General features: G+C 37.4%; 1 protein-coding gene across 1 annotated transcript in view; it reads right to left on the minus strand.

Moving 5' to 3' along the window:
- LOC115522076 (fibroblast activation protein alpha) overlaps window positions 1-27,689 on the minus strand; it is a 73,961-nt gene that overhangs the window by 15,643 nt on the left and 30,629 nt on the right. The window contains exons 11-20 of the mRNA XM_030327671.1: window positions 26,683-26,818; window positions 22,629-22,673; window positions 16,650-16,754; window positions 16,481-16,551; window positions 13,635-13,688; window positions 11,789-11,913; window positions 7,808-7,855; window positions 2,743-2,841; window positions 2,215-2,284; window positions 1,274-1,468 (exon numbers count right to left, since the gene is read on the minus strand). Coding sequence (XP_030183531.1) covers window positions 1,274-1,468; window positions 2,215-2,284; window positions 2,743-2,841; window positions 7,808-7,855; window positions 11,789-11,913; window positions 13,635-13,688; window positions 16,481-16,551; window positions 16,650-16,754; window positions 22,629-22,673; window positions 26,683-26,818 — 948 coding nt within the window. The remainder of the gene's footprint in view (window positions 1-1,273; window positions 1,469-2,214; window positions 2,285-2,742; window positions 2,842-7,807; window positions 7,856-11,788; window positions 11,914-13,634; window positions 13,689-16,480; window positions 16,552-16,649; window positions 16,755-22,628; window positions 22,674-26,682; window positions 26,819-27,689) is intronic.

A 27,689-nucleotide genomic window follows, 5' to 3' on the forward strand; every position in this document is an offset into this window, starting at 1 on the left:
GACAGGCCAAATAATCTGGATTAGCAAGAAAGATGGAGCCTCCTAGAAATGAGGTGTGAATGACACCTAGAGATTTCATAGTGTTATTTAATAATCTACTTATTCGTTTGTCAGATTTTATTCAAATAGACTGTTTTTAATTGAATATTTTGTGTTATAGAAGTGTGTGTATATTACTGTTCACAGAATGGAAGGAAAATTTGAAAACATATGGGTTATGATTACTTTTCTATTTTTAAAAATAATTACTTGTGAGTCTAAACTCTTCTGCTTTGATTAGAGACAAAAACACAGAAAAGTGTTGTCTGGGCCCACCTCCTTGCTGTTAAATACAATCTTCATTGTGTATGCTATATTGAAATCAGTAACTATCAGTGACATTAAGATGATAAAAGAAATGTGCTAATGAATTTTCTAAATTGCTCTTTGTTGTGCAACAATGTCTGACCTTAAGCCGTTACACACACATATATATCCACGACTAAGGGTGCAATTGGCCTGTGTTGGCTTTTACATTTATAAACTACTGTTCTCTGACTTCACATACTCACAACATAATAACAGAAACCCAACAACTATAGAGAAATATCCTGAAGCATCCTGCACAGTGTTTCCAAATAAACAGCAATTTTGATGCCTATATTCTATTTGTTTCAGAAAAGATGATGGAGACGCAAATTATGGTTGAGAATGTGGTTGGGAAGGACTCAGGTTATGGGTCTGCCTTCCCCATGAATGTTTTCATAATATAATTTGTATTACGTAAAATGCATGTTTTGTCAAATGAAAACAGGAAAACACTTTCATGCTAACACAGCTAAACTTCACAGCTAGGTTAATTACAAAAGAATGCTTAGTATCTGTAAGTGTAGGGTGTTGAGGAAATCTTGAGACATTTCTAAGTCTATGAGATAGAATCCACAATGCTTGAGCAAATTCAGATGTTTGGTTTCCTATAGACCATCCCTAGAGTTACACAATTTTTTTTTCTAGTTGTGAGCCATGTGAATCAACGAAAGGATATCAGAACGACTGAAACACTGAGAGTATTTGTCATTTATCACTATAAATCTTGTTTCTACACATTTATTAGCTCTTGTCTATCATTATTTTTTTTCTCATATTGGGCAAAAATATCTCTTTAAGATTAATGTTAACTTGAGAGGAAGTTAGGAAAACAGACAAAAAGAATTAAATCATGAAAGATGGAGAAACCTGACAGTGATTGCATGACTTTGTTGCACGCCAGTTTCTGTTTGAATGAGGTGCTCACCTGACAGCTGTGATCTGGTCCTCAACTTCATAAACACCCAGCTTTCGATACACTGCATACAGGAGTTTGTCACCTTGGAAGGCTGTTCCTCGGCCATCCACCAAGGCAATGACTATCCCTTCCTTACTTGCAAGATAAGAAATCCAGCTAATAGCGAATACAGACCTTACGCTCTGACTACAAGGACCACCATACCTAAAGGAAAAAAAAAAAAAAAAAAAAGAACCTTGGATTCCTTTGTAAAACTCAACTTCTCATCGTAGCTAAGAATTGCCTTTAGTATTTCCAGTACATTTGTATGATAAAATTTCAATAACAGTGGCATTAGAACTGGCTCAAAATCAAGAGAGGACCAGGCTTTTCCCAGAGGTTTGCTACAAGGAAGTTGTTTTGGGACACAGCCTCTCCTATTCCCCAAAACGGATACATCTAGGGTTGGCATTTCAAGGAATATGTGTGGGTTTTTCGTCATTTCTGCCACCTGCCACTTGCTAAAAGCAGGCATAAGATATACTAAAAAAAATGCATGGTGTTTTAAGCAAATTGTGTGTAGGTCAGCACTGATTTTGGGTGTGATTCCACTAAATGTATTCCATTCCCTTATTTCATTTCTAACTCACTTACATAAGACATTAAGATGATTTACAATATTTTTTGGCTGCAATTTCTCTATCTCAAAGGTATTCTGACACATTCGGCAATTTGCCATACAAAGGAAATTCAAGACAGCAAATGCAAGCCAGTCCATCTAAAATCCCCAAACTTCCTCATTCTATTTTAAATAGCCATATTTTATTTACTCTGATTAGTTGAGGAATATATAAAAACAGCATCAATAGGAACTGTTACCAAGGAGAATGGTTCATTCTATCTCATAAATGTGTATTTAATTTAACATATTTTCAGTAAATAGTTTTTACACCAAAGAAAATATTACATACACTTGAATTAGCAAGGGATACTTCTTTGATCTGTCAAATTGAGGAGGAAGAATCATCTTGTACCATAAAGCTTGGGAAAAAAAAGAAAAATCTTTATTCCACTATATGTCATTATTTATTTTCTTTAATTACAATATAACATAAAATAAATTTATAACTAGTTAATTATGACGAATTGAGCATATGTTTTAAGTTGATTTTTACTGTGTATTTTTGTCAAATTTATAAATTACTAGAAATCTTGAGTTATTGTTTATCTAGAAGCACACGTACTAAAATTAAAATCAGATAAACTTTTAAAAAATATCAGGGTTGAAGCGGAGCTATAGAAAAGTATCAGATCAACTCTATTTACAAACATATTAAAGACATTCTGTGAAACTCTATTATAGTAGTAAGATTGCTTGAATTAAGTTATTTTAATATTGTAGTGTTTGGACTATAATATTTACCCTGTAATTTTTTTTTAAAAGCAAGATAAGTGTTCAGCTTCATATTTGTAAATGAGAAATTTTTATAAGATCTTACTAATTTCATCCACTTCAAGTTTCTTAATTTCTTCTTTAGGCAGCTGGATATTTTTCAAAGCATTTTCCAATTCCTTGTTTTCTTCCAGGATTTTAATTTCTTAAAAAATAAAATGCTCATTTTTAATTAATAGCATTAACACAAGAAAATTCCTTTCTTAAAATTCCTTTGGTTTTAATATGGATAAAACTGAAACGGTATAAGGAACTGTGTAGCAAGTTTCATATTGCCAAGCATATTTTTAACCAAGCCTTTAAAGCAGGTATGAGTTTATGAGGACATCAATCATTGTCTCCTGTACTGATCCTTATGGCATCGCAACACATTTTGAGCAGAACCACAGAGACAGTAACGTTTATTCCCCATATTTTCCCATCTCCAACTTTTCTAACGTGAAACTATGTATGATCTGAGAAGGTGACTTTTTTATCATCTAAGAAAAAAAACAAGAAATACAATCTATATTGCTGGAATCTCAATTACAATAATTGATTATGTAGTTACAAAGTTTGTTTTTAAAATTTTCAATGTGTAAAATCAAGTATCAGTTCTGTGATTTTTTAAAATACATGTTTATTTTTAATCTTTCCTGCTCTGCTTAAGTAATACACGATATTCTTCCTTTTTTTGTAATTGAACTATTGCACATTATATTCCTTCAGATCGTTTCCCTCAAGGTGGTTACATACCTTAGTAAAATAACAATATATAACACTATGCTCTCTTTCTATCTTTCACCTTAAAAGATCTTCTTAAAAACTGCTGTTTATATGTGAAATTAATTCCGTTTCACACTTTAATCTTTGAAACTGAACAATCCATTGATCTCCTGAGGCTGTAGTTTGGTGATCTATGCAAATGGGTTTCTAGCAATAGAGGGCTTTTTGCAAGTTTGATTTTGAACTGGAATTGATACTGGCTATCTTCTAGAGAAAAGTTAGACTTTCATATGGCATGTGGAATTTGTAGATTTATTTTTTAAAAGAAGGTCTGGATGACTTCTGAGATATGGCAGGTTTTACAAAAGACATCCTGTGAACTTCTTGTTTTTGTGCCTTTTTAAAAAGTGGTCCTTGAAGATAGGGAACTGGAGGAGTACTTGTAACTACACTAAGTTTGCCAAACCACTTCCCTTGTAACTCTCAGTTTTCATATACTCATGGCATTTTGTTCCAACATGTTATATTTAATCTTAGAACAAGTATAGATGTTTTGGTATGAGTTGTATAAGATACATAATAAATTTCATTTTAACTTTGGATAATCCATCAGGAAAGAGATACTTGTGGCATCTTAAAAGCTAAAACTAGAAAAAAACCCAAAAAACAAAAAACAAATATACAATTCTAAGTACAATGGAGCCAATTCTTCATTCTCTTTATGTGGGTTCTGTGTGTGGAGCTATTATGGATAAAGGGAATCCTGTGTGGAGTCACAGAGTGTGTTATAATTGCTTATTATTTCTTTTTATATTTTAGTTATTATTATATTTATTATTTGCTTATTTATTTTTATCATTTTACCAACAGGTACTGGAAGATCATACCCAAGTGTTGGCAGGTTGGTTAGACTTTCACTTCTCCATTTGGCTAGCTGTTGAACTTACTGATTCAAGACTTATTGAATGCCAAGTTTAATTTATAAGCTTATTAATGCTCTATAGTGCAGAGAAGCATTTGTACATACGGTAACTTGGCAATTTTGCCCACCCCTTGGAGCAAAATGGGATTTCATAGGACTGTGGTTGGGGGATGCCGACTGGGCTTCTCTATGTGGCTTTGCATTAAAAACCAATAATGTGGGAGGAGTGCTGCAGTCTAGACTGTACCTTTCAAACTTATTTCACGCATCATTGTATATGCAGTACCTAGTACATGATAGGTACGTAGGATGTGCTCTGTATTTTTTGTGGACTATTCATTATGATGAAATAAAAAAAGAAAAAGGATGGACCATGCAAGAAACTTTTGTTTCAATTGCATTAACTACTATATGTTGCTCATTAATTAAATTATGTGAGGAATCTGTGGAAAAGCTGATAAACGGGGTCATTCAATCAGTTGGGTAACCTGCTGTGCCCGAAGCAACTAAGCCTCAAGTGGGCGACGTCAAGGGCCAACTCTTCTGGGTTTCTAAAGCACATGGTTGAGGTACTATGTTATTTTCAAATGGCCCGACCCCACTTTGCAGATAAAATGAAGCCACTGTACTGTTTTCTGCAACATCTACAAACTTGCATACATTATATGAAATTGTACTAAATCACATTAGTAATTTCTTCATTCTTGGTCAGCACAATGCCAGGGATGAATCTCTGCACCTGTCTCTGGACTCCATCCATTTTCCCAACTCCTTGGGGACTCCCCTCCTTTATGTCTTCAACCCCTTTGGTCTCTTCATTTCTTCCATAAGCATTTAACCACGCTCAAATGTTTATTATCTTTCAAAAACAAAATTGAACTTCTATCAACTGCTTCCAGCCATCATCCACCCCCCTCTTCCTCCTCTCCTCAGTCAGACCTATTGAAAATACTGTCTTTTTATCTACCTCCTCTGCAGGCCTAAACTTGCTTTATTCTGGCTGCCACCTGCACTGTTCTCTGAAAGTGCTCCGACCAAGACAATGCTAATTCCCTCTTGTTAAATTCATTGATTTAGAGCAGGTCTCACTTCACTCTCTGCAGCACTTGACACAGGTGGGCACTCCCTCTTTGCCCTCTTTGCCCTCCTCCCTGCCTTCTTTGATACCATATCCGCAAGGTTGTCCTCCTTCTGGTCCCTCTGTGTCTCCTTTACAGGGTCATTTTCCTCTTCCCATTTCTCATGTTGGTATTCTGCACAGTTTTATTCTAGGCTCACTTTCTACTACCTCCGCCCACCCTCATTTTTCCTACTCTGCAGTCTCATCCACTTCCATGGCCTCAGTAACCATATATTTCGTAAAGTAATGACTTCGTGTTCCTCATCTTCAGTCCAAACTGATCCCGTGATGTCCAGATTCAAAACTTCGCCACTCCAGTCAGCTCCACTTGGATATCGTCGCAGTGCCTCAAGCTCAACGTTAAAAATAAAACTCATCATCTCCACAAAAATATTCTCTCTGTTGTGAATCCCTCTTCCAGTAAAAAAAATCAATATCAATCCACTTGACCAAGCCAGACATCCAAGCAGAATTAATACCTCATTCATATTTGTGGGTTTCCGGTTTGACGTATCTATCCTTATGAGACATTTCCAAACCCCTGAAACCCAGATGCGGTGCCCTGCTTATGTGCTTTCATGCTCTATTTCCCGTATCTGAATTCTCTACCCCACAGTATTGTCCATTCACATGTCTGCATTCCCCATTGATCTATAATTTCCTTGAGGAAAGGAAATCTACCTAATCTAATCCAGTCATATCTAATCCAGTATCTGTTCATTTTTAAGATCTAGTATCCAGCACAGTGCCTGGATTAATGTGATAGGTGCTTAATAAATATATGTTGAATAAAGATTTCTGGCATGAAATGCAATGGAAAACGGGTAAAAACAAAACAAAAGAAAACGAAAGCTACAAATGAATAGAAGACACAGCATCAATTCTAAAAAGCAGCTCCAAGACGTATCTGGGAATTTATTAAAGATACAAATTCTCTAGCCCAGTCAAAGAGGTACTGAACTGGAATTTCTGGGGTGCGCCTGAAAGCTCAGGCCTTTATGATAAATATCTCTGGAGAATTTCATCGCTAGGCAAGTTTGCATAACTATGCTCTAAAAAAATTTGTGTTCTGTAGGAGAGTTAGAAAACATATAAATACATATGACAAATGAAAATGACATGAACACTGCGCCTGCTTTGTAAGTATTGGGAGAAGTAGTAACACTTTTGTATGCAGTACAGAAATCGATACCTGGCAGGAAGAGGAGAAGGATAATAAGAGAGTGGAAATTCATGCCCTGAGAAAAGGGAAGCTGACCTGTAACAGCCATGATAAAATGGAAATCATACATTTATGGGAATTTCCATTAAAGCAAAAGATTACAGATTTGAATGTAGTATTGCTTTAAAATGTCTCTTACTCAAGGTTGAGTTGAGCCATATTGAGAAATACAATCACTTATTCTTAAAAGTATTTCATTATTAGCCACAAGGTTAAAAAAAAACAACAAAACCTCAAAATGAAACTAAATTCACAGTCCCTGTATTACAATGCCTGTCCTGTCCAGAGCTCCTGAATTGACTCTGTTTTTCCTCATTACCATATTTTCACCTATTATACTTGAGCCATTGTGCTGGCAGCCAAACTAATCCCAAAACAGTCTCCTGACTTGTCATCAAAGCTGTTCAGGGATCAGGATCACAGGCACAAGTGCTCAAGTCCCTCATTGTCCCTTGTCTCCATCAACTTCGACCTAAAATGTCCTTTAATAGTAAATCAGAAGACAACGGGGAATTGCTGGGAGAGCACGGGGCAGTGACACACTTGGATAACTCCGCCGAGGGCAAAGACAGTCATCTTTGGTCTGTGAACCCTTTTTAACCTATATCATAAATACAGGATGGAGGAGGACGATCTTGATCATAGTTGAAGATGGGAAAAGCCTCTGAATTTCAGGGCTTTCATACGTAGCAACACTGTGATGTAGCTGTTAAAACAAAAAGCCAGCGTGATAGTCACCCTCTGCTTTGAACTGGACTTATATCTGGACTTTGTCTCCAGTTTGGGATGTTACAAAAAAAGCAGGAATTCTGATTTGGGAGGGAGGTTGTGCTAAATATCCTAACTGTCCTTCTAGTGCTAAGTTGCTGTGTTTTTTAGGGGACCGAATGGGGAAGACAGTATGAATCCCTGTGATAACAACCCATCCGTGTTATGCCAGGTTCTTACTGCAAATAATTGTTAAATTTCATAGGGTCCAGTCTGACTCAAAGAATACCCAAATCTACGTAACAATAGGCTTTATGATAACAAGACTCCATCACAGTCCCCGTGTTGGTGTGAGGAAAGTGTCTTGCTTCCTCTAGTGTGATGTCACTGACAGTTCAGGGTTTCTTTAGACAGCAGCATGCAAGAGAGCGTACCTTGATCAGTGCGACCGTCATGAAGGGTGGAAATGGGGAGGCCTGGGCCTGTGCACAGGATAAAAACAAACACATGCTTTAGCTTTTAAATAAACCCTGGGTTTCCAATAAGAACTGCTGGTCATCTTTGTGGTTAATGTCAGGCTCAACTTCATCTTTTAATTCTACAGCTATTTTTTTCCCCCAGAGAGAAGAAAACATCACCTTGTAAGTTAAGTTTAACCTACACAAGAGATCAGAGCCCAAAGATGAGATGTGAGAGAAGAGTCACCGGTGCGCTTTACCAGGAGGGATCCTGAATAGTCCAGGATCTAGTTACAGAAATGGACCCCAGAAACTGCTGTGGCAAATGGCCTTCTGAGAAGACACCATGCTGTATGAGCTACGTTAGCTAAGTCTCTACTATCCAATAACCTTCACCAGTACCCAGATAATACTTTCAGTCTGGCTTCTTGGTTCAATGCTCAGTAGAACTCAACATCTTTTTTCTATGTAATTAATAAATGAAGAAATAAATTTATCTAGAATCTGTTGCCTGTTCAAATGTGCTGTGGCAGGTCACATTCCCTGGGAAACAGACCCAGCAGGAGTTTTGTGGGCGAGCAGTTTTTCTGGGGTAGTATTAGGAGGGATGAGGCAGTGAGGGAAGGTGGGCTTCAGTGCAGTCAAAACACAAAACTCAGCCGACGCCCACAGGGAGCTCCGGAGCTGGATGGCCTGCAGAGTTGCCTTCATGTACCAGCCGGGCTGGCTTTTACACAGAATGGAGTGGCCATTGGCTGTGGCAAGGCACGTCCCAGGGTGGGAGCTCAGCTGTGAGCTGTCAGCCGCTGGCACCCCCAGCAGCTGGCAGAATGAGGGGTTCAGTCCTGAGGTGGGAGGTTCTGGGTGGCACTTCAGTGTCCACTACATATTCCAGCATGGAACTCAGGGCCTCTGTGCAGAAACTGGCCATTTTAACAAGACCTACAAATAATTAAGCACTAATTTTCTCTCACTTGAGAGATAAAATAATATCCTCTTAAAGGATAAATTTGCTCAGGCAGTCAATGCGTTAAAAGAAACAACATGGAGGTTAGGGGTAGAGCTTCGTTGCACTTCTGATGCTTCTGCCTTCTTTTTGGAACATCATTCGGGTAGCACCCTGGATCCCAGGCAAGCAGAGGAGGGGGTGACCTTTTGATGAATTCTGAGAAGACCTAGATTTAACAACTCCTTCTTCTGCCTTGTTCCTGGCATCGTTCTCCCTGCTTTTGTCGGGTCCTCAGTGTTCCAAATAGGATAGTGCCGGGCTCCGTGGGGGCAGCCAGTGGCTGTCCAGTCATACCCATATTTGTGTAATTGTAATTCTGAGGTACAATATTAGGAAGCTGTACACATTTAACCACATTTTCCAATTAACATTTACAAGTAATAAAGCTAAATAGTTTAATTTCCTTCTTGACATTTCAGTCTAACTTGAGAGTGAGGAGAAGGGATACTATTTATTAGACTCCTTCAAAAAAACAACAATTCGTTATTGCATGGAGTGCCAAAATTGTATAGAACTTAATTTCAGAGATTGTCATTTTGGCCAGCTTTTCTTCAAAGGTATTAGAAGGGACAAATGCATATTATATTTGTGGTCAGAATGTAAGGAAATGAAACATGAATCAGAATTTGTTGACTTTAGTCAACCAGCATCCATCCTATGGAATTTTCACGGGTATGCGGTTCCAGTAGTGACAACTAGCATATCTTTTCTGGCCAAATTATGACACTAAATAATAACTGACTGCCCTAGATACAAAAGACCTGAGCACAAATGACATAAAAGCATCAATTGTCTGGAATCCCCCCTTTGCATTACTTTTGTTCCATCAGCATTACGAAGAGGGTTTTCACCTATTTAATCCTATTCTCTGGGATTTACTCACCATCTCTCTTGGAGAGTTTGAAGTTACATAATGAGGCTTTACTCTTAGTCCTAAAGGGAAAGATTTCAAGGTTTTTCTTATGATGGCTCAGTGACTCATTTTACTGGAGCTTCAAAAACACCAGACGATGTGATGCTTCCCACACAGTATATTTTTTGCTAAATGGGAAATTACCATACTGCCGAGCAAGAGTGAGTGTGGAAAAGTCAGGCGATTCAAGTTCTAGAAAGGACTCTTCCACCAACTTTTGAGGAGAGCTTAGTCTTTGCTTCCTTATCTTTTCAGTGGGCACTCAGACTCGAGCAAACATTAGGAAGACAAACCGCTATAAAAAGTGGCATAGTGCTTTCAAAAAGGGTTGAAGCATTATGCAAATGCAGAATGCACATAAACACAAATGAGTGTATGCAAGTGTAGGGTCACTGATGTCTTTATCAGTAAATATATCGGCATAAGAAAAAGTTTTTTTGTTAGACTTCACAAAAGGCAGTAATGCTTGGATCTTCTTTCGTACCTATGTTCATTCAACAATTATGCATTATACATTATACATAATTATTATGCATTAGCCATTTTTCTTGGCCTTATGAATGTGAAGATTAAAGGAAAGCATCCTCTGCCTTCAGGAGAGAAAGACAAACAGATCACTCAGTAGAGTTAATTCAATGATACTACATGCCTGGCATGTAAGCTTTCAATATGTTTTGCATGAATACATAGCTTGGGTTGAAAAATGTTGCATATAATTTGACAAGGACATTTAATATATACCTTTAAGTACCATAACCACATTCAGCACATACGATTATGAACAACAATCTCTTGGCTTTTCAAAGATGTCATTGACCCAACATTTTGTGAAAATAGTTGTAACAAACCGACATCTTGTGCCATCTTACAGGGGGCATTTGGGGTAAAATGCTTATTCATTTCCGCAGTCAAATGAGTTGGGGCTCTGGTTCAGGGGCCAGATGACTGGAGTGAGGAGAATGGCATGTCAGGGAAGCCTTCCTTCTGGGAAGTAAAGAACCTGGGGTCTTCTGCAACTGCTCAGGGATCTCCATCGGGCAAAGATTCCTTTTGTTCTCTGAGCTGCCTTCCACTGGGAGTTGATACCAGAAAGAGCTGAGTGGTGTGCATTTTGTAATAACATCTTCTGTTTGCTGTTCCCCACCAGAGAAACTCAGGGATTTAATTATGGGGATGGGACAGAGAATGGAAAAGTAGGTATTTCTCAAGTCCATTTTCCAAATCTCCATGACGCCAACATATTTCATTGATCTACTGATGCCCAACCTGACCTGTTTCATTGCTTTTCATATGTTCAAGATATAGCTAAGATGTTATGCATAAAATAAAATATTTTGGATAGAAATTATTAGCTAAATGTACACATGACCTAAAAAACCACGAAGTATTTAGTGTATTTAATTACCCATGACTTTTTAATATTTGAATGAATTCTTATGTTTCCCAAATTTAGAAAGGACATTCTGGGTGACAAACTTTATTTTCCATCCTCGCTGAAACTGTACTTCAAAGAATTATTGGCCTCCAAGGGAAGGAGCTCAGGTTTCTAGGACGTTATTCTTCCTCCTGGCTATAAGAGTTTGACATTTTCCAGGCAAATGGGGCCGAAGTCCGGCAACCATTTTTAACACAGAATGCTTCTTTTAATACTATTGCTCGAGTCTTGCTGCAATAGCTGCTAGATGGTGTTTGCATATGACTAGATGGTGCTGTGGCAGGTGGCGGGTAAGAGCTTGGGATTTACAGTCAATAGATCCTTGGTCCCATCCTAACTCTGATGCTTGCCAGCAGTGCAGACCTTTTGCAAGCTATTCTATTTCCTCAACTGCGAAAAAAAAAAAAAAGAGATAATAATGCTCTCCTACCTTCTTTTCATTCTTTTCCCCCATAAGCATCAGGTCAGATAACATAGGTAAGATCCCCTCCCATAAAGGTACTTGATAACCCGTAGTTAAGATCGGCTAGAGGATAGTGGTGATGAAGGCGACCACACTGGCAGTGATGTGGTAGAGTTCATGTTGGGTCCATTACCTACCATAGCAGACAAGTGCATAGTACTTGGCGTAGTCACTGAAACTTGCTGTGTAATATTGGCACCTTTCTTTCCTTAGATGGCAAGTAATGCACTTTTTGCTTGGAGGATAGCTTCCAATGCTAATTCTAGAGGAAAATGAAAATAAAACTAAGCTGAAATTTTGAGATTGTATTTATCAAAATGTACTACTCCATGTAAAATGACTAATTTACATATTGACATCAAACCCACTCTATTTTTCTCTTGCCAATATCATTTAAAGTGAAGGGGAATTACAGTATTTTGATGTAGCCTGATTTTCAATCATCTTTGCTTGAAGAGGCACCAGACTTGAGGGAGAAGCCCCCCCAGTTTCTCTGGGGTGGGAGAAATACCTAACACCTTGAATGGAAGTGAGGTAACCACTTCCCATAGCCATTCATCTCTCACATCTTACAAAGTGGTTGGCAATGCATAGTTCTTCATCTTTCCATCTCTCTTTTTGTACTCCCATGTAAAACATGCAAGGAAATCTGGCAGTCTCACCAAGAAAAGGGTCGCTGTTCTTATCATATATCTGGAAGGGGAAATTAGTAATAAGCAAATTGGAAATAAAAAAAACACAGTTTTTAAGTGCCTCCTGTGCCTTTCATTCTTTTCAGAAGGAAGTTTTGGTTCAGAGAAGCTCTTCCTGGGAATGCTTCCCTACCGGCATTCTTACATAAGCCAACATGGACCTACACCCTCTCCCCAGTAGAACCTTCTGCGTGGCTCCTGAAGGAGATGGTTGGTTTTAATATACAGACTCCAAGACCTTACCCCAAACATTCAGAATCAGAATCTCATTTGGGGCAGACTAGATGGTATGATGCCAACATGGGTCAGGGTCAGAATCTGTTGTGACTGGTAAGATAATCTGTGGCTGCTGCAGTGTTCTTTCTGCTGCTGCCCTTGATCTTGCCTTGGACATGGTAGAGGGGAGCCAGGGACATTGCTGGCGCCATAGAGGGATTCTCCCCAACAGATAAGAAGTCATGATACAGGAAGGAGCAGAGGAATGCAGCAGAGGGAAAATTTCTTATTTCCTTGGTTACAGTCTGCATTCATGTTCACATTTTGGTGTAATCTTGGAAATATTAAGTAGGCAGTTAACAGTAAGGGGATTAGGTCAGCATGCCCAGGTACAAATTCTGGCTATAACAGTATTGCCTGTCTCCTGAAGTTGTAAGGATTCAACAAAATTACATATGTAAAGCAGATAAAAACGTGCCTGGCATATAGCAGACTATCAGCCCATGGTCGCTATGCCTTTTACTTCTACATCAGAAAGGGCTGTTGAGGGCACCATTCATTTTTTTCTCCCTTTTTAAAAATGTTTAGTGGGGCGAGGCCACCATTCCATTTCCCAAGGGGACAATTGGGCCAACTTAAACATTAATTTGGGAAGAGAGAGGAATTTTCTCCAATTCTAATAGGCTTATGCCAAGGTGAACCATGTTAAAAGAAATCACACAATATGGGAGCCAACGCCATACCTGGTACACAATAGGGACTTAATTAGTGTCTGCTAAGTGAATGAACATCGTCAATTACCTCTAAATTTAGTTGAAGTATTTAGTATCATGTTTTTATCAGCATTAGAATTCCTTGGCTTTTCTTTCTGAAGACATTTTGAGTTAGCTAATATTTGGGGGGTGTATATTTTATACTGATGTGGGGTACAGTATGCTCCAAATGTTTTACCTTAATTCATATATTATTTTTATTGCATTTATGCTTTAAAGATATTCTATGTATCCAAAGGACTCTGACACATTTTCATTCAAATTAATGTATACAAATACTAGAATGAATTGACATAAATTACCTATAGATATTTCTTCTTCCAGGGTAGCCTTCAAATTCATTGCTAGAATAAAACCTGAAATACATTCAGAAGCTATTAGGTAAGTATTTATAACTAAATGGTGATAGAATTTTTAGTACTCATAGAGTAAACAATGTAGTCCAATGTTCATCTAATGAAACTATATTAATTGGCACTTATGTAGATAAATCATTGCTGGTTATTAACTTATTTTTAAATGTCTATTTATATTTGAGACAGAGAGAGAGAGAGAGAGAGAGAGAGAGAGAGAGAATGAGTGAGGGAGGGGCAGACAGAGGGGGCATAGAGGATCTGAAGTGGGCTTTGTGCTGACAGCAGAGAGCCTGAGGTGGGGCTCGAACTCACGAACGATGAGATCATGACCTGAGCCAAAGTTGGATGCTTAAGTGACTGAGCCACCCAGGTGCCCCAGTCATTGCTGTTTATAACACTGAATTTTATATACTTACTCTGACTTTCAAATCATAGGAGGATTAAAGTGTGCCAAATATTCTTTTTTTATTATAGGTATATTATATTCTGATTCATTATTTATGAGTTATACAAAATAAGCTAGGATATTGATTAATATCACACCCTTCCTTACCATGATAAAGTTTACTGGTTTCTCTATGTTATATTATTTAGTTCTGTTTGTGATTCTGAAGATATTTTGGATTTGTTTTATAGAAGCCCTGACAGAGAAGTTTGTTATAAATCCAGAAACGTATCCACACTACGACACAACACAAAGGGGTATGTTGATTTACCCAGATGCAAAAGAAGTCACAAGAGAACATACTTGTTACTTAAGTATCTGGGTCCCAGTTCTAACCTGTCTTAATATAGCCATGAAGTGGGAAATCCAATTTAGTGGCATGATTTTCACTCCTCTGAGTTCATCTGAATATCACGAAGAAACCGCCTTTTTTTTTTTCCTTCAAGAAGAGCATAATAGACTGTAGAAAGTTAGGTTTAGTTACCAATTTTTAATTCTTGAGGTTGTTCAGTGGCTCAGGTACTACTATGTGTTCACTGTCATAAAAACCTTGTTACCCGCAAGTAAAAAGAAAAGGCAACAGAATGCCAATCACTCCTAGAATTAAATGTATCTTCTGACCCAGCATTTTTCTACATGACTTTACTGATTTCAATGGACTCTGATAGACTGATGGTCACTTGCACTTGCCTTCCCCCACATCATCTCAAACTACTAGTGAATAAAATACTCAGTATCTTTTCCAAACAGCACCACCCTCCCCCAACCCTCCCACAGCTTTCTTGTTCTGTCAAAGGCTTCACGATTGATTACCTTCATCTGACACTTGCAGCAGAGTCCAGTTTGCCTTGCCTTTCCCTTTTCCTTCACTGCCACGAAGTCACCAGTCTTGTTCAACCTCCATCTGTCTTCATGGTCTATCTACCCTTCCTCTCACTCACTTAACTAATATTTACAGAATTCCAGCTATGTGTCAGGCACTATGTCAAGTGCTAAGGACACACAAAGAAAGGAGGTGTAGCTTTTTCCTCAAAGAGTCCATATTTTATTGCCACTATTCTAGTTTAAGTCTCTATCATTGCAGGCCTGGATTATGACCATAGCTGGGTCTCCCTGACTTTGGTTTCCCCTGAAGTCCTAACCCTGTTATGTCTGAAATTTGCCATCCACGTTTATCTCGTCACTCTTCTTACACTGGTGATTGTAATGACTGCTCCATATAATGTTCAAACTCCTTTGTCAAATGTTCCAAGAGTGCCATAAATCGACAACTGGTTTCCGACATGTTTTTATCCAGTGAGCCTGGACTAATGATTCCCCTTCTTTGCTCTTAGAATTACAGATAATGACAGGCAGGTTATAAGAAAGTACCCTGGATTTGGAGTTTATTAGAAGCTAGGGAAAGAAACTGTACATTCTTGACTAGAGAAGTTTGATCATAAATGATTATTTTAAGATGATTTATTTAGATAGCACACAGGATGGACTGAGGAAAGAACTGGAAGGAAGAAGTCCCATGTTGAGATCACAATAAGAACCTTAGATTTAATATGTGTTAGGTTTGAATCCTAGTTCTGCTACTAATTACATATGCAGTCTTGGCCATGTTAATTTCCAAGGATCAGCTTTCTCATCTGTATAACCAGGGTAATTGTTTCTACTTTACAGTATATGGTATGAAGTAATTGCTCAAAAAACGATAGCTGGGGAGCCTGGGTGGCTCAGTTGATTAAGCTTCTGACTCCTGACTTTGGCTCAGGTCAGGATCTCATGGTTCATGAGTTCAAGCCCCACGTTGGACTCTGTGTTGAGAGCACAGATCCGGCTTAGGATTCTCCCTCTCTCTCTGTCTCTCCCCCCTGGCGCTCTCTCTCCCTCTCTCTCTTTCTCTCTCTCTCTCTCTCAAAATAAGTAAATAAACTTTTTTTTTAAAGATAGCTGTTGTAGATAATAATCTTAAACTTCTATAACAGTGAATCACTACAAAAAACTTTCTGTATCTATGGGCTGCCCTTCATGGACTTTTGAAGCTTGCTCATTTCTTCAAGTGCTAAAGAGTAAAATTTGTGTTTAAAAGTCGTTATTATTTCTAAAATTTTATACTTTTAATGTAATTATCTACCAAGTATCAGAAGAGAAGTGACCGCTGACTAAATATTCTTTCCTAAAAGAAATCATGTTAACTATTAAAGAATACACAATTTTAATGAAACCACAGCTGTCTGAACTACACTACAGAGTAAGTAACAAAAAATGCTTTTAACTAAGAGGTGGTACAGTATCATTTGTGGGTCCATCAGTGCCAATTAAAACCTGAATGGTGCATCATGCTTCATGCAATACTTACAGTGAATCCTGTGTTACTCTGAATATATTTATGGCCTCCCACTTGCCACTTGTAATTTGAATAGCATTTTCCTATAAAAAGACAAACATTATGTTGTGTGAAGCTGAGCGTTATTTGAGCAACCTCAACTGAATGATCTTTGAGGAGATAAATCTTGGAAGGAACATACCACAGTGTCTTTGATATAGTGAATATGTTTGTAGCCATCCTTGTCGCTAAATATTTTGTAGTATGAAATGGCATCATAGCTGAAAACTGGTGTTGAAACAAAGAACTGAAAGAAATGAACAGAGGTTATGTTCAAAAGACAAACCAAACTAAAACTATAGAATTTTTTATAAGCAGTGGATAGTTCATGATTATCGGAACCAGAATGTCCTGCCTCCCCTAGTGTCCATCAACCACATCTGAAATGCCATTCTTTCAGTTAGACAGCTTTTCTAGTAATTCTAACAGGCATTTGTACATTCCAACTGCTGCTTAATTGCTACTACATGCCCCTCTGTTTATAATGTTTAATTTGATTGAATGTCTATGCTTGGAGACACTGTGGTTTGGAACAGAGTTAAGAGAATCACAAATGAATGTTGCCATGTAGCCAAGTCTAACTTCAAAATGTGGTATTTGACCAAAGCGTGACTCATGAAGGCTGATAGTTTTTTTGAGTTTTGATTTGTCGGATGCCAAGCACCTAATGCCAATGATTCAATGAAGACATTTTAAAGATGAAAATATCATGCCCTGCTAGTTACAGTTTTTCATGATGGAAAGAAACTTCTAGACCCAGGACAAGCAAGTAGGAGGTTTGCTCCTTGAGCTCAGGGAGCGAAGCAGACCTCATTACCCATCTCTGACCTCTTCCCAGGGTCCCTACTGGTCATTTACTGGGAACTGGTGAATGACCTAAGGAGGCCCTGACACTCAGCAAACCATACTTTCATATCCTTCATGGTATAGATAACTAAAATCCTGCAAAAGTCCTCAGACCAAATTTTAGTTAGTAGTTTCTCCCATAAAAAAAATAGCCTTGGGGCGCCTGGGTGGCTCAGGTCATGATCTCAAGTTCTTTCATGAGTTCGAGCCCATGTCCGGCTCCCTGCTGTCAATGTGGAGCCCACCTCGGGTCCTGTGTGTGTGTCTCTCTCTCTGTGCCCCTCCCCTGCTTGTGTTGTGTGTGTGTGTGTGTGTGTGTGTGTGTGTGTATGTGTGTGTGAAAAACAAATAAACATAAAAAATTAAAAATATATATCCTTATATTACATTTGTCAGCTTCTTTTTTCCTGGCCGTTGGGTTATAAAAGGAAGGTAAAAATGGTAAAATAGCTATGTGAGGATAGAGCTACTCTACATCACGGCCAGTAGATACTCCCACAAATAATCCCAAGCCAGCTCTCTCTAGCTGGAAGTGTTTCCACACAACAAGGAATCAAGATGTTTAATTCCTTCAGAATTGACCAAGCAACAACAACCAAACTATCAGTATCTTTTAGTTGCTGTAGGCCTTTTGAGTGATGGTTTTTGACCAAATTGATGATTATGATTGCATGCTATTAAAATGTAACTTATTTGATGCGGTGTCTGTAGTGATCTGGGTAGGGTTCTCCAAAATTTACGTGAACCCAGAACCTCAGAATGTGACTATTATGGACTGTTTGTGTCTCCTTAAAACTCATATTTTGAAACCCTAATATGAATTAGGGCTAGTATTAGGAAGTGGGACATTGGGCAGGTAATTAGGATTAGATGAGGTCGTAAGGGTAGAGCCTTATGGGATTAGTGCCCTCTACGAATCACCAGAGAGCTTGCTTCCCTTGCTCTGCTCTCCATCACTTGAGGATACGAGAAGTTGGTGGTCTCCAACCCAGAACAGAGCTCTCACGAGAACCCAACCATGCTGGCACCCTGGTCTAATACCTTCAGCCTCCAGAAGTGTGAGAAATCAATTTCTGTTGTTTTTAAGCCACTCAGTCTATGGCACTTTGTCATAACAGCTCAAATGAAGGAAGATAATGACCTTATTTGCAGATATAATCAAAGTAAGAATTGAGATGTGACCATATTGGATTTGAGTGGGCCCCAAATCCAATGAATGGTGTCCTCATAAAAAGAGGGGGTACAAAGAAACACAGAGGGACACAGGGAAGAAGGCTTCATGGATGGGAGCAGAGATTGGGGAGATGGCTACAAGCCAATGGAGTCCTGCCAAGAGCCACCAGGAGGTGGAAGAGGAGAGGGAGTATTCTTCCTTGGGGGCTTCAGAGGGAGCAGGACCATGCTGACACCTTGACTTTGGGCTTACAGCCTCCAGGATGGTGACACAATGGATTTCTATTGTTTTAAGCCACCAAGTTTGTGGTGATTTGTCACATTGATCCCAGGAAACTAATACCCTGTCCTAAGTCTTATCACTTTGGCATAGAATGGATGCCTTTCACAAAATGAAAAAATGGGATAAGGAGAAACTGCTGTCTCCTTCCATGGTTCCTTTATGAGTTTCATTAATAATAAGACCAGCCTTGGTAGGATTCTGTGTATTGAGACTTGTGCCTCTAAATAAAATTAAGAGTGAATTGAGTGAAAAAGAGGCCCAGGGAAAAGAAATTCTGGTTTGCAGTTTTGTGGATGGAATTTTGTTAGTATAAGTCTGACAAGCCATTGTTTCATTTGAGAATGAAGCTTTGCCTTCTCAGACAAATGACGATAATCCTTACTTACTAGTAACCACTTTCCAATGCCTCCCTCTCACTCCTTAGGGTGAAAGACAAAAAACTGTGCATTGTTTTTACCACTAAAACGGAACCAGGGTCACAAAATATTTTAAGATGGCAGAGTAAAAACATTGTCTCCTCACACCTCTGGTTAGTAAGGAACTTTAAAAAAGGTTTTGTTCTGGATTAAAACTTAAAACTTCCATTTTCATTGAAAAAAAAAAAGGGCAGAGTGTTTGAAGATCTTAGAATCAGGCAAACAGGAAGACTATCTCCGCTAAGCAAAGAATGTTATCTTCTCCCCTTTTATTGCGCACACTGAGGACAGCTGCTTTAGATGAACAGGTAACTTGGGTGAGCTAAAGAGAGTGTGAAATATTTCCGCATTCACTTTCCCAGAGCTAGCTCCATAATGCATCCTGAGTTAAATGCGTCTTGCATCAAGTTACACCTGGACCCTAGAAAGCACAGGTAACTAGGTGGTCCTCAGTTTTAACAAGGCCTCTTCACAGTCTCTTTATCAGCTTAGATTTTCTGATAAATTACTCACCTCTATCTGCAAAGCCATTTAAACTGTTTTACTTGGAAGGTGAGATTATTTACCACCTGATAATTTCTTGCCATGGTTGGTAAACAACCCAAGGTCCTAGATATCAGAGGCTGATGCCTAAGCTGAGTCCACATTTGATGAAAAGCACAGACTTCCAAGCATCAAGCAGAAAACTCATTTTTCTGGCAACCAATTCAGCCAACTTCATTTGTGAAATAAGGAAGTAAAGGCTTACTTAAAAGTAAAAAAAAACCCACAAGCTCATTTTTCTGAACAAAGGGGTTTTACTGACAGCAAAGGGAGGGGCCGTATTGCTTAATTATTTTAAAATAATTTAAATGCAGCATTGTAGTCTATGCTTTTAGTGTTTGTTCTCCAAATTTTACTGATTCAATACTACATTCTTTGATTAAATAGTTCTTTTTGTCGGTTCCCTACAGGGCAAAAAGAAATTTGTTTAAAGTGAACTCATGGTTTGTTATTTTTCTGATCAAATACCAAAGGAGATATTAGGCTACATCCCCCAAATTAAGACACTTGACTATCTCATGCTGGAGGAGAGAGAGTGATAGGTAAATTTCTATTTGCTAGTTCCGTGCCCCGCACCGTAACAGGTCCATTGCTTTTAGCAAGTCCTTCAATCTTTTCTGATTCACAGGTGATTTCCAAAGGTGTTTTTCAGTTTAAATCTCCTTAATAAAATCTAAAGGAACAACTTCTCCAACATCACTCTTTAATTTTATACTGATATGACTAGCCTGTACACTTTCTCTAAAACGTTCATAGATATTACTTGAACAAATGTCTGAAAGGTTATTTCATACTCCTAGGTTTTTTCTGGGTAATTTTATTAAGTCACTGATTTGATTATAGGTCAAAGGAAGCTATCCAGCACATTATGACATATGACTTATAAGCATATGAAGCTATGGCCTGACTTTCAAAAGACATGTCAAAGCTTGTAAAATCTAATGACTTCTTCAAAGCAGCTGCCTTGGGAGAGTGTGAACTTACTCCTGAAAGCTATCACTACAAAGAATTTTTGACAATACCTCTTTGGGTATTCAGAAAGTTTACTGACTATTTTAAATTTTAAGAGATTGAGATGAATACATTAAAAGATGATTTTTTTCCAATAGAATTCCAAAGCTACAGATGTTAAAATGATCGAGCACAAAATCATATGTTGCAGATACATAATACATTATTCACTAGATTTACTTTGGCATCATTTTTTTATTTAATGTAGGGATCTCATCTTCCCTCAAAGGCTGTGTATGTGCCTCCACTGAGGGTATTTAAAGCAAGGCTCTACAGCTTTAGAAGGCAATTAATCAATTAATTAATTAATCAACTCTGCTCATGTTTGCTGAGATTACAAGGTTGGTGCTATACAGATTATAAAAATTGATAAGATACAAATTTTGACTCCAAGTTGCTTATAAATAAGAGATTTCAAAAGATGCAACCTAAAATGTTTCAGAGTGTTTTGAACGCATGCAGCATTTTCAGAATAAATGTGCATGGATTCCAAAGATCACGTCTTTGAGAAGATTGTTGGTATCCTTGTTTATCCATTTGTAAAATCATGTCACTCATAATATTCTGCAGTAACTCTAGCTATATTATCATCACGGAGAATACAAGCAAAGGAAGTCTTAAAGTATTCTTTGCCTCCAATCTTTACTGGAAATTTTATAATGAGAGTGAACTCATAGATTAACTTCCCCTTTCCTCAAGTTTTCAAACAATGATCTAGGCATTGTCTTTTTGGAAGATGAGCTATGGATTGACCAAGATTCCAAAAATTTAGAAAATCTGTCCTTCCACTGAATACTGCTGATTTTTCTTATGTTATTTAGTACAGTGGCAAAGAGTTCTTATGTTATTTAGAACTGAGATATCTTTAACTAAAGACAGAGTAAATATATGTAAGCTAAAATTGCTAACTCCAGAAAAATGTACAAGGAGTTTTTGACATCTGAAGATTTTTACTTTGCAATTTACCTTCTTTCTACCCATCTTAACTTTGAATTTTTATGAGTTATCATCTTACAATTAACTCTGAAGTCTTTATTGTCCTTGTATCATGGGTTAATGTGTTAAGCCAGGTCCTAAGGGTCTTCTTTTTCTTTGCTTGTGCTACTCAGAGAAACTGTGTTTTGTTTTGTTTTTTTAAATCCAAATGCTAGTTGAATTCAATCATGTATTTGTAATAAATGGCAGCATCCATGCAACATTCACTTGGTCTCTGTCCTATTTTATATTCTTCAAATGTAATATTGTACACAATTGATAACTTTGTAAATCATGATTTTTTTTACACTAAAAATTCTTACAAATCACTGAATAAGCCTATCCAAAAAATCTAGTGATCACAAACCATAACAAAATATACGATTTCCTATTTGATACCACTTAAACACTGGAAACGAATACATAATTCATTTATTCATTTCAGTTTATATGAAATTGAATAAGAGGTAGATTGTGTTTAAATTACTATGAATACCCAATATATTTGGTTTTTCTGGATTCAACTGGCTAGTAAGTATTATTTTAAGTCGATCACGAATTGTAATTGCTTTTGAAAAACAGCCTTTATTTTGTTTAATAAGAATATTAATTATGAATATCAGAGAGTCAGTTGAAAAAGTTAAGGTTGTGACATGAGGACTATGATTTGTTCTCAATAGAATTTTAAATATATAGACATTAATTGTCTGGCACAAAACTGCTGAAAGGATCCCTACCTCTGTGTTTTTTTTTACTTTGGTGTTTTTTCTATGAGACAAGTAGTGTTAGTTTGGATACATTTAAAAAAGTCCTTTGATGGCTGAGAATCTGTGAAGTGTCATTAAAATATAAGGAAAAGATAGAAAAATCATACTCCACCAGCCCATCCAGTTCTGCTTTCTTCTATATGCTCCTGGGTCTAAAAGAAAGAAAGATCACGTCAAGCACACTATTAGGAGAACAGTTTTTCCTAAACATAATCTGGGCATTTGAACCTGTTAAGCTGCCCACTCAGAGTGTACCATTGCTAATAGCCTAACTTCATACTTGAATTTAAGATGACCGTATTCAACATCTTATACATCAACACTATTGCATATACATGAGCAATCTAAGGGATGGATCTTACTGAAAACCTTTAATAATTCTGGTTGAATTTTCCATGAGGCAGTGCCTGGAATTATTTCATTTATGGAAGCTGAGCACAACCCAAGCACTTGGTGTCGTATAGTTTAAAAAGCCATTTCAGTGGTGTCTGGGTGGCTCAGTCAGTTAAGTGTCTGACTCTTGGTTTCAGCTCAGTTGTGATCCCATGGTTTGTGGGTTCGAGCCCCCCAGGTCTGCTGACAACACAGAACCTGGCTTGGGATTTCTCTCTCTCCCGTTCTCTCTGCCCCTCCCTCCACTCGCATGCCCACTCCCACTCTATCCTATTTCAAAAATAAACAAATAAACATTTTTTTAAAAAAGCATTTCACAATGGAGTTTAGGTTAAATTTTTTTTTTCTTTTCTTAATCTTATTAAGTAGGTAGGAATCTTAAAATGTGCACAGAATCTTATTTTGGTGTACATTTTAGGATAGTATAATCATTTGTTGATCAAAATTTAGTGGGCATAAAAGGATGAATAGGCTTTCCTAGACAAATAATTAGAGAAAGATCATTCTAGGTGAAATGAACAGCACAGAGACTAGGCCAGCTTAGTAGACCACAGGGATGGTTCCATATGGCTGAGTGGAAGGTGACTATGGAAAAGAGTTCAAGAGGAAGGAAGATGTTTGGGTATCAGAATGATCTTGGAGAAACTTTTATGCCACCCTAGGAAGTTTAGATTCCCCTTCTAGACGAGCCCTTTGAAGGAGTTCAAAGTCACAATTTGGAAAATATAATTGTGAACATGATACAGAGAATGGATTATAAGTCAGCAAGATAGAAAGAGGCAGAGAGATCAATTGGAAGCTACTGGAATGTTTGGGAAAAAGGATGATAAAGGCCTTAATCTCGGTATGGATAGCAAATATGGATCAGAGAAGATGTAGCCAGAGACATTTAAAAGTTCAAATCCTCACAATAAATTTGAGGGCAAATGGTAACCAAAACCTCTGGTATAGATAAAAATTGCCTAAAGAGTAAGTTGAGAGTTATGGTAGAGACTAGAAGATTATTAGCAATCATTTTCTCTGTTTGCTAAGACTATAGCTAGGCTACTTTTCCCAGGCCTGCTTCCAGTAAGATGTGGTCATGTGATAAATTCTAACCAATGGTGCGTGAGCAGAAGTGACTCATTCTACGTCTAGGCCTGACCTATATAAACCTATTATATGTGATCTTCCATTCTCTTTTCCATCCCCCAGTGGGATGTTGGTGATCAGGTTTGAATAACCTTGGACTAGCTTTGGAAGTCACTAGATGAAGACAGCACAAATGCCATCAACCTGGATCCTAGAGTGACTGTGCAGAGCAGAGCATCCCAATTAAAATTCCCCACAAACCTGGACTCAGTATTAGGTGGTTACATGAATGTGTAAACATTTTCTTTCTTCTTTTTTAAAAAATTTATTTATTTATTTTTGAGAGAGAGAGAGAGAGAGAAAACACAAGTGGGGGAGGGGCAGAGAGAGAGGGGGACACAGAATCTGAAGCAGGCCCCAGGCTCTGAGCTGTCAGTGCAGAGCCGGATGTGGGGCTTGAACTCACAAGCCATGATGACATCATGACCTGAGTTGAAGTCAGATGCTTAACAGGCTGAGCCACCCAGGTGCCCCCCAAAATTTCTATTGTATTAATTGTATTGTATTGTATTGTATTGTATTGTATTGTATTGTAATAATAAGAAGGGTCTTATTGGTGTTCTAGCAGTTAGCCTACCTTACAAACACATTAATTTGGAGAATAGTAAGATTTATAGAGAAATCATAAAAAGAAGAGCTGAAAACAAAAGGTCAGTGAAGTAGAAAGGGAACCATGAGAGAAGGTACTGTCTTAAAAAGCAAGGGAATAATAAATTTTAAGGCACAGCTTTGTTGTCTAACACGACACTTTGCAGTTCTTATCTGAAAATGTGTTCCATGTATTTATCAAATTATTTTGAAACAGAGGTTGCTTTGAAATCCTAAGGTTAATTAAACCTGGTATTCTAAATTTAATCACTGTTTTGGGCCGTAAAGTTAAAGTTTATATCCAAGGAATTCCACATCTCCTTGAATAAGCATCTTTTATATTCTGTCAGTTTAGATTAAAGTTGACCCTGATTTTTATAAATTAGAATTTCAGATTCCAAAGCAATTACCGTTTTTAAATGCCTAGTTTTAAGAACTAAAATCTTAGTCTAAATGACTGATCTTACAGTTTAAAAGTAATAAGTAAAACCAACAATTCCTAATACCTAGATTCAATAAAAACATTGAAGATATATTCATCCCAAGCTGATTTATCAGATGAATGGTTTCTAATAAACTACCACAATCAAGTTTATTCTTTTTTTTCCCCCTATGGTACTGCATTGAAGCCAAAATCTTTCTGTTTTGTATAGCAAAATATAAATAAGATATATAAAAAAAAGCTTCTAGCATATTCCATCAAAATTAGTCAAGCTTCTTACAGAGTAGTGATTTAAAAAAATATTTTTAGCCCAAGTAATGTTGACTATAATAGTCCTGATATATTTCCAAATAGATTCATATGACTCTTTTCTTGCAAAACATAGTGTCCTAATTTCAAGAAGGAATTTAGTGATTTACTTTGATTCCTCTGTGCTTTTTTTCTTGCTTGATAAAAAAAGGTTTATTCTATATTTGGTTTAATGAAACATGTCTTCATAATTAGAAGTCTTATGAAATGTATCCATCAAATTTCCTATTTAAAGAAAACATTTTGTGTGTCTGAGTCTCTAATAGGAGTACTTATGAACAGGCTCATTTTAAAGCTTTTGGATTGGTGGAGTACTTTTCTAACGCATTAATTTAACAGATTATGTTTGGATTTGAACAATAGAAACAATTAAAACTCAACAATAAATCTGTGCTTAATTTTCAAGTTTTCCCTTCCTAAAATTAGCACAGTATTTCTATTGTATTAACCCACTGAATTACTGCAAGATAACAGGATAGCAGGATAGTTTGACCTGATATTTCATGTCATATTCCTAATTATCTGCTTTTAAATTTTACAATGGGAATGTTTGGCTTTTAATGACATCAATTTCCTTCAAAATTTCTATTTTTCTATTTTTACATTGAATAGACATAACACCGTTGGCATTTTTCTGTTTTATTTTTTTATCTATTTCTTTTTTTTTTTAATGCTTATTTATTTTTGAGAGAGACAGAGACATAATGCGAGTGGGTTGGGGCAGTGAGAGAGAGAGACAACAGAATCTGAAACAGGCTCCAGGCTCTGAGCTGTCAGCACAGAGCCTGACGCGGGGCTCAAACTCACGAGCCACGAGATCATGACCAGAGCCGAAGTTGGACACTAAGCCAACTGAGCCACCCAGGCGCCCCTCTGTTTTGTTTTAAGTAGAATATATCTATTTCCCTAAAGACCCATCTTATCTTCTCATCTTCATTATTTTGGGTTTTGTTGACTACCAATCTTATATTCTCAAAAGGATGGAATTTCATCCTAGCTCAGAACCAGATACCTTATTTTTCCAATATTACATTGTTTCATTTAGTCTTTTTCTCCATTCAGTTTCAATGCTAAAGTCATTCAAGAAAACAAGGAGTCTATTACTTATTTAATAAAAATAATGGACTGTGAATAAAGGGTTGTTTTTGTTTTGTTTTGTTTTGTTTTGTTTTGCAAAGCAATCAAGAGTTGAATGCAGTAATTCTGGCTTTATAATACAAAATGTTAGCGATAAATAAGTCCTCCCTCATACACTTTCATCTTCAGAAATACACCTCTGTGGGTTTAATATGACCTACCTTTGGACAATCCCATGTCTGCCAGCCTTCTCTGAAATCACATATAGACAGAACTGAAACATTCTGGATTCTTTTCAGCCACTGGAAACATATTCGTTCATCAGTAACCCATGTGAGCCAACTGAAATAATAATCACTGCAAATAAACCAAAACAACAGTCACTACCATAAACCAGTATGATGTCAAATAATTTCTCAAGTTCTGTTTTCTCAAGGATGTATTTTGTTATTATGAAATATCTATTCCATAGATAAAGAAGGTAGAACTTTCCCTTCTCTTCAGAGAAAGTTTAAATATACTTGCTGATCCTTAAACAATATCTATAAGAGAGTTGGTTCATCTAATGGAATTATTTTATATTCGAGCTTTCTCCTCATTTTGGACTTTTATATCGTGGGAAACATTTTAAGACATGAGGCCAAAGCTATTGGTCAATATAGAGGGGGGAAAAGCATTAAACTGGTTATTTTGCATGAGTAGACTCAATTTTTCACTTTTTAAGTGGTTGAGAGAGAGCTAAGTGTGATAAATGCCCATCTTTATCTCCAGGCAGTTTGTATTAGAGGCCTCGTTTTAACTGTGACCAGGGTCAGGGGTTGAAATTCAGGTTTAGTATCATAATCAGAGATGATGTACACTAAGTAACTCTATTAGTGCTTGGCACATAGTTGGTGTCAGTGAATGGCAGCAACTATCACTCGGCTCTGAGAATGAACCTATAGATGGAGAACATCAATGTAAATAAACCACAGAATTCTGGACATTGATATAAAAGAAATCACAGAACTGGAAGGGTCTCTGGCTCAGATTCTGGTTTTACCTCCCAGTAGTTCTACTACGTAAGGCTACTTACTTGACATGTCTGTGCCCCTGGTTCTTTATCAAATGGGAATAACAGTATTACCAAATGTAGAGCTTGCTGTAGAATTGGCTGAGTGTGCTTAAAGTTCGTGAGAATTCTGCCTGCTCCATGGTAAGTGCTGAGAAAATGTTAGCTATTACTATT

This window comes from Lynx canadensis, chromosome C1, assembly GCF_007474595.2.
Source record: "Lynx canadensis isolate LIC74 chromosome C1, mLynCan4.pri.v2, whole genome shotgun sequence".
NCBI lineage: Eukaryota > Metazoa > Chordata > Mammalia > Carnivora > Felidae > Lynx > Lynx canadensis.